This window comes from Canis lupus, chromosome 3, assembly GCF_011100685.1.
Source record: "Canis lupus familiaris isolate Mischka breed German Shepherd chromosome 3, alternate assembly UU_Cfam_GSD_1.0, whole genome shotgun sequence".
NCBI lineage: Eukaryota > Metazoa > Chordata > Mammalia > Carnivora > Canidae > Canis > Canis lupus.
The window spans coordinates 85305485-85316662 of record NC_049224.1 but is presented as its reverse complement, the minus strand read 5'-3'; the positions used below and the strand labels follow the sequence as shown (position 1 = coordinate 85316662).

The 11178-nt window shown below is 51.3% G+C and overlaps 1 protein-coding gene across 2 annotated transcripts in view; it reads left to right on the top strand.

Moving 5' to 3' along the window:
- The first annotated feature begins 4630 nt into the window (after positions 1–4630).
- SLC34A2 (solute carrier family 34 member 2) overlaps positions 4631–11178 on the top strand; it is a 31145-nt gene continuing 24597 nt past the window's right edge. The window contains exon 1 of one of the 2 annotated variants that reach the window (XM_038533553.1): positions 4631–4710. In XM_038533553.1, coding sequence (XP_038389481.1) covers positions 4633–4710 — 78 coding nt within the window. In that variant the 5' untranslated portion in view covers positions 4631–4632. Of the gene's footprint in view, positions 4711–10055; positions 10106–11178 lie in introns of those variants that run through there. The other variant, XM_038533554.1, reaches the window with a different exon arrangement.

Here is an 11178-nt window from a genome sequence, read left to right as displayed (position 1 = left end):
CATCTGACGGGGAAGTAATGAGCCTCCGTGGTCTGGATTTCTTATCTCTAGAATGTAAACAATAATCCAGTGACGAGTCACCGTGAGGATGAAGTGAGGTCATGCATGAGCAGCTAGATTTCGTGCTGAGGCGAGAGCAGAGAGGCTTCTCACACGGATCTAAAAATAAGAACCACCACTGAAGACCTACTGTGGGCGGATCATTCTATCCGACTCGGTGTGTGCACCTGGTAAATTATTCTCTGCCAGTCCACCAGGGTGGTGTGAGGAAGGCCGGGGCCAGGCCTTCACATACAGCCAGGCTCGCGGTAGGTCCTCCGTGAGGCTTCCTGACTGATGTCTGTGCCAGGTCCCTACGTCTAGAGTAGATGTGACACCGCTGGCCAGGGCGAAGGGACAGGGGAGCCCTCGGATGCCAGGGGGAAATAAACAGGATTGATCTGTTGCTCTAGAAGTAGGAGGAGAAACCCATCAGGATAAGCCACGCTGGCAGCAGAGAAACAGGATGGCAGGGGATTTTAAGGGAGCATTTAAACAAATTATTTTTCATTTGTTTTTATTGAAGTTCAATTTGCCAACCTAGAGTCCAGTGCTCATCCCATCAAGCGTCCTCCTCAGCGCCTGTCACCCCCTTACCACAACGCTCCGCCCGCCTCCCCTTCCGCAACCCTTTGCTGGTTTCCCAGAGTTAGGAGTCTCTCATGGTTTGTCTCCCTCTAATTTTTCCCACTCAGTTCCCTTCCTTTTGTTTTTTTTTAAAGATTTATTTTTATTTATTTATGATAGACATAGAGAGACAGAGAGAGAGGCAGAGACACAGGCAGAGGGAGAAGCAGGCTCCATGCAGGGAGCCCGACACGGGACTCGATCCCGGGACTCCAGGAACATGCTCTGGGCCAAAGGCAGGCGCGAAACCACTGAGCTACCCAGGGATCCCCAGTTCCCTTTCTTTTTAAGGGAACCTTTTAACTTAAAAAAACCAAAACAAAAACTTGGTTAAAAAAAAGGTTCAAGGTTCTGAGGCCTGATTCATTAAACTGATGATTATATATCATACCTACCATGTGTTCAGTGTATGGAGAGTGGTGGAAAAGGTTTGAGAGCCAGAGAGGCGAGGGTTTGAGATCCTGGCTCCGCCTCTGGTTGTAACAGACCCATAAGGGAAGAAAGAAATGGGCTATGATACTTTCTATTCATCGACTCAATAAATAATTTATAGTTAGAACGTCCTACAAACTTACTTAGGATCTCTTCGTTTTCGCTTGGGCACAGCATTCACGTCTCTTCCTAGTACTGACGATCATTTCTGTGGTTAATCTCCTGTGTCAGACATCTCACGCAGGGCACGTTACCTACAGCACTTAGATTCACCAGTTTCGCGTGTTTGTTAGATCAGTGACCATGACCCTCTGTGGCTGACTTGTTACTAGGCCCCGGCACAGTATCGGACCATCGCAAGCACTTAATAAACGGTGCCTTTACTAGGACTTCAAGCCTTAATTTCACATAACATCATCTTTGAATATTCAACACCCACATTTGCAGGCGAGTTGAGCAGAGATTGTCTTCTGCTTTGACAGATGGAGGGAAATTGCCCCAAATCTGAGGACTCAGGGATGGGGGGACTCACAAGCCAGCATCAACTTCTTTAGAAAGCATTTACCTTAGCGCGGCTCCGTGCTCAGCGGGCAGCCTGCACTTGCTGTAAAGATCTCTGGTTGCAAAAGGAAACTGTGGTCTTAGGAAACACGGAAGGAAAGCTCTGAGCACCGAGCTTGTTTCCACCTGGTGGACACCATAGGGTTCTAACTGGTGCTTTTCCCCCACTTCTAATTGGTGCCTAGAGAGCGGAGAGCCCGCGGCCCCTGGGCTCCAGCCAGGGTAGATCTCCAGCACATTTCTTTGCTTCTTCTTTCACTTATTTTGTAATCAGCCCTTTGTCTATTCGTAAGCTGCCTTAAAATCCTTTCTGCAGCAGCATACAAATGGGGTAGCAAAGAGTCCCCCGTTCCCAGCATCAGAGGTGACCGCAATGATTTGGGGGCATCTGTTTCCAGGGTTTTTTCCTCTGCACGTTTATATGCAGATTTAAGGAAGTTGCAAACAGCCTACCAGGATGCCAGCCTGTGCTCTGGTCCTTTTAGCAGTTTTCCACTTAAACCTGATCCTTCGAAGTCTAGTGCTTTCTCCCAACGACGACGTGCCACGTGATTTGGCATTTCCTGAAGTCTGGCAGCTTCCTGGGGGATAGATCCCCTGTCTGGGGGGCCCGACTGAACAATCCCAACATGATCAGCACTGAAGCGGCTCCTAAAGAATGCGAAAGTTCAGAGTGGTTTTGTGCAGGTGATTACTTGGGGAGCCACTTTTTTGGGCTTTTAAGGTACAATCTGCCTCTGCAGCGGTGGCTGCGGCCAGGAGATCACCAAGCTGCCAGGCCACTGGCCCCAGGGGTAGGGGGCCCGAGCGAGTGGCAGGTGCAGACCCCAGCTGCCGCCTCCTCCAGGCCCAGCCTGAACAGCCGAGTCCGGCGGCCTATACCTGTCTTTCCTGCTTCCGTCACCCGCCGCTTCTTGCTGCTAGAGGGTTTGGCATGGACAGGGCAGGGCCATGGCTTTGCCGGTCAGTCTGGGTATCTTGTCCCCCTGCTGACTCAGGGCAGGGCACCGAGCCAAGGAAGAAGAATGAGAGCCAGGTTCCTGGGGGGGCCCCCATCTCAGGCACAGCCATCTCCCGGGGAAGAGTGCCATCCTCCTCCCCTCCGCAGCCCTCTGTCCCTTGCACCCTGTAAAGCATGCCAGCCCCACAGAGTGCATGAGATTGACAGGAAGAAGCACCTGGGGGCCCAGAGCACAAGCCCTGTAGGCTGGTCAAGAGGGCCCGGGGCCAGGGTCTGCACACCTGAGCATACGTTCTGGTGTCAGGATGAAATTTGGCAGTGCACAGACCCGCTTTGTTTGGCCTATTTTTTTTTTTTTTTTTAGGGGTAAATTTCATAAAACTGGTTATCTGGCTTCTCCCAGAAAAGTCCAGAGACCTGGCAACCTCACTCCATGTCTTCCCATACAACACTTGGAGCTGCTCTCTGATGGCATTTCCTGTCCAGGCTGACACAGGACGCACCTGTCTTCTCCACGTGTGATTCCTACCTGCAGCCTGCCCTTGAGGGAGTGACTCCTGCCCCACTCTGGGCAGCACTTTATCTGTTTCCTCATCGAAGCCGGACTGAGCTCTAAAAGCAAGAGCACTGTTTAGAGAGATGTTTCCCTCCCCCGGCCCTTGTGTGTCCTGCTCCTCCAAAGGCTGCAGCGCCGGATGGAGGTGGATAAGCGCTCGGAGAGGTAGAGGCAGGGACACCAGGAGAGGCTCTCTCAGGCTGCTGGATTTCCAGGGAGGGGATCTTTCGTGAAGGAAATAGCATGAGAGGACACTGTATGGGCAAGAAGTCTTAAGTCGTCGGTTAGCTGGTGAAGTGTGGGGTGGATAATAGGGTTACCCAATGAGGAAGCACTTAGAAGGAAGAGAAAGGAGGATGATCCTGGCAGAGGCCAGGCCTCCCCTTCACCTCACTTCCCCTTCACCTCAATTCCTTCTAGATCATCATTTGCATGAGAGTAGGTAAACAAAGAGCTAGAGTTTGTGGTTTTTTAAAAGTTTACCCTGCCTTTCGGTGGCTTTTCAGGTAAAGTGGTTGGACAAGTAACTGATGAAAATGTTTAAATGCAATTCCAATCCCCATCAATGCACACAGACATTTGGTAGAAGTTTGGGGGGATGTGGGTAGACTATCGTGCTTTCTACATATTCAACAGAATGTGTGTTAGGCAAGCGCAGTATGTCCATACCGTCCGCAACCCTACATCTGTGTCACTCTTTACACTTACAATGCCCTTTCCTGTCCTAATTTTTACTAAATTTTCATCACGAGTTAGGGAAGGTAGGTTTAAATGTTGCCCCCATTTAATGGGTATGAAAACTCCAACTCAGGCATCTCCTAATGGATGGATTAAAGAAAATTTTTTTTACCTAATTTTTGAAATAATGTGGATAGTCCTACGCATGACAAGAAATTATTAGATTTTACCCTCAGGTCATCCCAGTTAAGGTCAGGTATATACCTTCCAGTCTGTTTCTTTCCATGGCTACTCCGTTTTTTCTGTGGTACCCCATTGGCTCGTGTCTGGCTTAACAGGATTCTGTTCCCTGTACGTATAAAGCAGTAAATATTTTTTTGCCTACATCACAGCATCATAATATATCAATGGGAAAGAGTTTGTTATACATTCATTTAAGTGGTTTCCAATTGTTTGCTACCATAAGCATGAGCTTTTGTAGGAGCAATTTAAAAACAAAATACTTCTGGGGGAGGGTCATGAGACAATTTAGGTGTAAAACGGAATAGACACCATTTTTAAGCACCACTGTCACTGGGCAGCAGCATCTCCTGAGATACTACACATGCCACCTTCTTTTTCTCCATAGCTCCTTCCACACTGGGTTCTAGAACTTTCAGTTTTGGGGGGGGATAGTTGCATATGGTGGGAATGAGATGCCCTAATGGGCTGTGGGAGATCTTTCTCTGCCAATGGGTGCTCAGGAATCACTCACCTCTTTTGGCATCTCCAACCAGGCATGTGGGACCCAGACTCAACCGAGAGCAGAAGAGAGATTCGAGCCTCCAGGACGGTGTTCAGACACGAGTTCAGAGCAGTGAGTTTCCACCTTAACTTGATCAATTTTTTCTTTTGATTGTAATTAATCAAAACTTCATTCTTAAAAATGTGGTCAAAAGTTATACTTTGATAACTCTAAATCCCCTGGGTTTAAAATTTTAAGTCACATGAGATATTTAGGGAGCAATCTGCACCCCAAATCCCAGTCCCTCAACTCAGGAAGAAGCCATTTCTTTGGAGATCTGCTGTTGAGAAAAGAAGCCCCATGACAATCTTCACAGAGTTTTACCATTTTTTGTAAAATGGCCCACAGAACTAGGGTGATAAGGACTGTGGGCAAGGGAAATGCTCAGTGAAAGTTTGACACGTGAATGATAAGGAGTGTCCATGTGTAAAATTTAGAAAAATGTTCTGGGCAGAGGGATGGCAAGAGCAAAGGCCCTGGGGTGGGAACAAATGAGAGAAGCAAAGAGAATGTGGAGTGAAAGAGAAGCCACCTCTTTCTCTGCACTGGATTCCTGGCCACCATGCAGGCCGTGGGGCCCTGCGTGATGATCCAATCAGCACCCGTTACCCCGGGCCCTCTGTGTGGTACTGACTTGTTAGGCTCATTGCCTTACGGTAGGTCCTAGTAAAGGGGGATTTTAGTGTCGGTGGCTTCAGCGCTTTGGAATCTAGCTCAGTACTTACTATGTAGTAAGATGTTTTCTGATTATCCAAAGTAAATAGTGTTAAGTCAGGGCGGTAAAAGATGCGCACAAATAGGCCCATTAGACCCTTCAGGCTTACTTACTCTTGCTTTTACGGTTTTAATGACCACTAATTACATGGATAAATTAATGAGGTGAGCTATTTTCTTAATCCACAACAGGTCAGAAATAGCAATATAATGATGGCTTCTGATGATGATAGAGCAGGAGGTTACTGCTACATATACTTAGAGTGGCCACTTGGAGAGAGTCTCTACTGACCCAACTGCTAACACTGCAGCAAGGAAAGAAGCAGAGAAGTCATCAGAAACCTCCGCAAACACATATAGACACACACGCGCGCACACACACACATGCATACGCACACACAGGAAAAATCTAAAACTTTGCTGTCTGGGCCTATTTAGGGTAGAGAACCAGCTCAGGTGCTTAAGAAATTCTGAGATTGCCACGAGGTTTTGTAAAATGGCAAGTCACCGGGAGGGTTGTTGGGAGTCCGCTTGCTGCTGGCAGCAAACTCCTGCGTGTGTGCTGTTTTAAAAGTTGATCACAAAACTGGTTAAACACCAGAGACGGAGCAGCAGGCCACCCGCGTAAGCGGTAGCCGTGCTGACGACTATGGCAAACATTTAGGTGACACAGCCGGTAAGTGGCTCCAACCGACTGGCTTCAAAGGATTTCAAACTCCCGTGACAGAGCCCTGCGCCCCTTCGCGTCCCTGTACCCCGCCCCAGTGCCACCAGGTTTTCTGTAAGCTGTTTAATGGTGAGATATGCGGAGGAAAGAAAAAAAACCCCAAAATTAAAAAGCCATAGGATTAGCCCAGCTCAAGGATTTATTGCAAAGCAAATGACCCGTGACCCCAAATGGAGAACATTGTCAATGCCTCAAATCCCTGCAGGGTCCCTCAATCTCACCCTCTCTTTCCCAACACAGTGACCCCCACCCCCCCTTGTGACTTGATGCTAAGTCCTTGCTTTTCTTCAGAGTTGTACCAGCTAAGCGTGCATTCCTGAGCACTGAGTTTCAGTTTGGGCCCATTTGGGAGGGAGTTTCATGCAAGTGGAGTCCCAGCAGTAGGAAGCCCTAGGTCTGGGGGCTCCTCTCCCTCAGCGGTTACCTGTGAGCCCTGTGAGCACCGAGCCACTCCCTCCCACCTGGCCTTAAGTTGTGCATTTCCCTCCCACATTATCCGGCCACTTTTGCCTCCCAAAGTGGAGATTTCATAACAGCATTTCGTTGTATGAGTGTGTTTGTACTTAACAGTCCATCCTATTAATGGTCACTTCGGTGTGGTGCAGGCGTCTCCCTCCACTCTGCTTGGCCTTTTCACTGTCACAAAAATGTCTTTTCCCTTAGGGTTAATGCATCTTGTACGCTATTTAAAAAATCTTTCTCCCGCTCCGAGTTCATGAGCATTTGTTTATACTGCTTTCTACAAGTCTTATTATTTTGGCTTTTACATTGAGATAAATTCTTCGGTGTGTAGGGTGTCAGGTAGAGGGTCAAGTTTCATTTCTTGCTGCTGGGATATCCATTTAGTGCAGGTTACCTTCACCTGCTGTTCTGCAGGGATTGGGCTACAAGTCAAGTGTCCCTATCTATTTTTTTTCTGCTCATACATGTTCTTTGGGCAACACAAATATCCCTATAAGGAAAAGGAGATAAGAAATTAATGAAAATTCTAGCTGGTTATGTGAACGGGTTAATACTTTTAACTCTGGGGGTACCTGGGTGGCTCAGTTGGTTAAGTGTCTGCCCTCAGCTCAGGTCATGATCCTGGGGTGCAGGGATCGAGCACCCTCAGGCTCGCATCGGGCTCCCTGTTCCGTGGGGAGCCTGCTTCTTCCTCTGCCTGCAGCTCCCTCTGCTTGTGCTCTCTCTCTGACATCTTAAAAAAAAAAAAAACTTTAACTGTCAACTACTAGTCCTGCAACATTGGGATTAAGTTATTTCACTTCCCTGGGGCCCCATTTTCTGGCCTTTATCCCTAGCTCCTCGTATTCTAGGGATTAATGATTTAATATATCTAAAAGTGTTTAGGACAATACTCAGGTAAGCACCCTAAGAGCAGTCATAATCTTTAATCTGCAATTTAAAAACTCCTTTACTGTCAAACCCTAATCTGACCTGAGAAAGTTATGCCACGTAGTATAACATTCCTACATCTTCACAGCAAAATAAATAAATAATAAATAAATAAATAAATAAATAAATAAATAAATAAATAAATAAATAAGTAGGTTTGATTGCAGAGTGCTTGCCCAGGCCCCAGAAAGTGTCTTGCATCTTTTTAAAACTGGAAAGTTCTAAATTCTGAAACATCTGGCCCCGGAGGCTCAGTATGGACTGTGGGCCTATATTATTAGCAAGATAGTTTTGTAGCCTTGGGCAAGACTCTGGGTGGGCCTGGATCTTGCCTTAATGATACCACTTAATCCAATCAGTTTTACTTTTACAGGACAACACTCGAAGTTTGTGTGTAAACACAGGCTGTTGAAAGTATGTGTAAGTCCTCAAGGGGGATAGTGCGTTGTATCAGATAGGATAGGAAAGGAACCTGTAGCAATCTGTGCTCCCCTAAACAGAAGGACACGCATACACACAGCACCTAGATTTCTTCCAGACTTTGTGGAAAAAGGAGCAGAAAAACCATCCAGCACTAGAATCAAATAGATCTCGCCCCTGATCTATTACCGGGATGTATACACCTTAAAAGAAAGCCTCCTGATTGAACCAGCATTTTGCCTTTTCAACTGGAACATAAAAGGGAAAGCTTCCCTTTCCCCATGTTTTTTTGAGATTTTGATCTATTAGCTCCTTGTTGGGAGTGATAGAAAGGCAACGTGAAAGTGGTTTGCTCTGTGCCCCACATCAAAGCCCACAGTGACTGGTTGGGGGAGGCTTGTCGGGGTGAAGGCCCAAGTAAGGCCGCCCCCGTGAGCCCCTAAGATGGGATCTGCAGGCTGCTTGCCCAGGGCTGGAGGAGGAGCTGAGCTCAGAAGCACGGGGCGTGGATCTCCATCACCGGGAGACTCTGCTTTGGAAGTCCCTGTACCTGTGCTGGTTGATCCCTGTCCCCAAGGGCTGCCTTTGAAGTCTGGCACCCACTAGCAAAACCACCGTCCCTCTAAATAAGAACAGCCCGGGCTGATTTGATTTCTGTGCCTACGTTCCAAGCAATATGTCCTGACCCTTGGACTGATGTGCCTCAGCATCTGAGGCCGTGGAGTAGTGACCTCAGACACCAGGTTCCAGATGAGACTCCTCAAAGCTTTGCCCAACACCGGAGGTTCCGGGACGAAAACTATAATGGTTAATATGTACCGAGTGCTCATCAGGAACTGTGCTACGTGCTGTAAATACTTTAGCTCACTCTACGCCGAGGGGGACATTATTCCCATTTTTACACAGGAGCAAAATGAAGGCCCGGAGAGCGAGGGGTAGAACAGGAACCTGAGCTGCGGCACTTTGACCCAGAGATACTGTGGGTAACCAACCACTGACTTCTCAGCCCCGGGGACTGCCCTGCTCTGTGGGTTCTAGGAAGCAGGACTCCTGACTCCCTCCCTCCTATGGAGAAGACAGCTCAGGGGTTGGGGATGAAACCCCTGAAACGGGCCACTCTTCCTTTGTGCGCACACCTGGGCAATAAGTAAGCTAAGCCTCGCTCACCTGCGCTGTAAATGCAAGCAGGGCCGTGGCCTAGCGAAGGGGCCTGGGTGTTGGAATAAGGTCCAGGTTTGCTCCCCACTTTTGCAAATCCAAGGGATCCTATGCCATGCCTCCTAACCCTTCCAGAAACCTTGCCTAGAAAGGAAGCTACTGTCTCTCACTCCTGAAGGAGTTTGTCTGAGTGTTGTGGGATGTCCGCCTGCACCCAACTGGGCAGCTGGTGGGATACCTGTGGATGGGCTCTCCTCCGGTGGTGGGGGGGGGCAGGTGCTCTCCCGGCAGGGGGGAGGGGGGCAAAGGTGTGAGGTGCCCCAGGGAGTACGCAGAGCAGATGAGGGTGCAGAGGGTGCGATGAGGGACACGGGCGTGGGGGCACCAGGCCGGATGTCCGCCCGCACCCAACTGGGCAGCTGGTGGGATACCTGTGGATGGGCTCTCCCCCGGTGGTGTGGGGGGGCAGGTGCTCTCCCGGCCAGGGCGGGCAAAGGTGTGAGGCGCCCCAGGGAGTACGCAGAGCAGAAGAGGGTGCAGAGGGTGCGATGAGGGCCACGGGCGGGGGGGGGGGGGGGGGGGCAGCCGGCAGGGGTGCTCCAGAGGTGGGAGCAGAGCCTGGCTGACCCGCCGCCCGCCCCGGCCCAGGGCTCCAGCCGGCCAGGTGTCTCAACCGCAGAGCGGCGGCCGGCAGGGCAGAAAGCACCCCAAACACTGATAAGGCCGAACAATCCGGGCTTTGTTTCGGAAGGATTTGCCTCCGAGTTTCCAGTTGGCTTTTATCTGTCTCAGCGCGTGTGACCGTCCGGCCCCGGAGCTGCGGGAGGCGCCTGCAGGGTCGCGGCGGGAGAGGGCAGGGGCCGGGGTGCGGGCGCGGGGCGCCTGGCGGGGGCGCTGCGCGGGGGCGGGCGAGGTCGCGCAGGTAGGCCGCGGCGGGCGGGCCTGGAATGCCGAGGGGCGTGCTGCCGGGCCTTTGCGCAACCCCGTCGCTATATATAGGGCGGCGCGGGGCTCGGCCGGGCGCCTCCTTCGGGCCTCGCCTGCCGGGCCGCGCCGGTGAGTACGCGGGCGCCCCCCCCCCCCAGACACCTGCGGCCGCCCCGGGCCCTCCCCCCGCACCTGCGGCCGCCCCGGCCCCCCCCGCCCCCGCCCGGCTCCGGCTGCGGGCGCACGGAGAACCCTGCCTGCCCTAAGTGGCCACATTTCTTTTTTCTTCTTCTTTTCTTCTTCTCCGTGCTCCTGCAGTGGCAAGTCCCATGACGCCGCTGATGCGACTGCTCAGGTTGTCAGGTTACTCGCCAGCCGCGGTGGGCAGCTCAAAAATGCTCCTGGGCGGGGGTTCGGAATTCGAGTTCTGGGGAGGGGAATATTGGGGAATGGAAGGGGGCGCCCAGGGATCAGGATGATGGGGATCTTTCCCTTTCCCTCTTTCCCTCTCTTTCTCTCTCTTTTGGTCATTCACTAGCTGTGTACCTAAAGCAGGTTGCTGTCCCCGCCCCCCGAGCCTCAGTTTCCCCGTCTCTGTGAGCAGGGGAGAAGAGGGAACCCTCTCACAGCCTTCCCTGCGCCGCGAATCCCAGGTTGGTGGGGCTGCCCCAAGCCGTGCCCTTCCCACCAGCGCGCCACCACCGTGCTTGTTTGCAGGGTTGCTTCTTCCAAGGGGCTGCAGGGCACCCCGGCTAGTTTGCTGGGCCCAGCGATCCCGCGCAGGGCAGGTCTTTCCAGCTCGTCTTGGGGGAGAGCGGAGCCCACGGTTTTTTAGGGTTTTCCAGAGTCAGAGGGTACTGCCACCGGGTGAGCACTGTGGGGCAGTGGGTTGCAAGGTAGTGTGCAGAGGTGAGGTCGGGTTGGGGGGCGCCCAGCATCTCCCGGCCAGAAAGAGGGTGGCGCATGGAATGGGAGTGAATTCAGGCTCCAGATTCCCAGAGGCGGATGCCTGCCATGGGTAGCTGGCGCGGATGCCAAGGCTTAGACTCATTCATTTTCCTTAGGCAGGTGGCAGCCTTCTGGAACATGTCAATTTCTTGGGGGCAGCTGGGGGACTTCATCACTTAGACTCCTCTCTCTGTCCCTATTTTCCAATCACAAGCCATCTCCGTAGTAGCCCCGCTTGCTTCCTCGACCTGTTC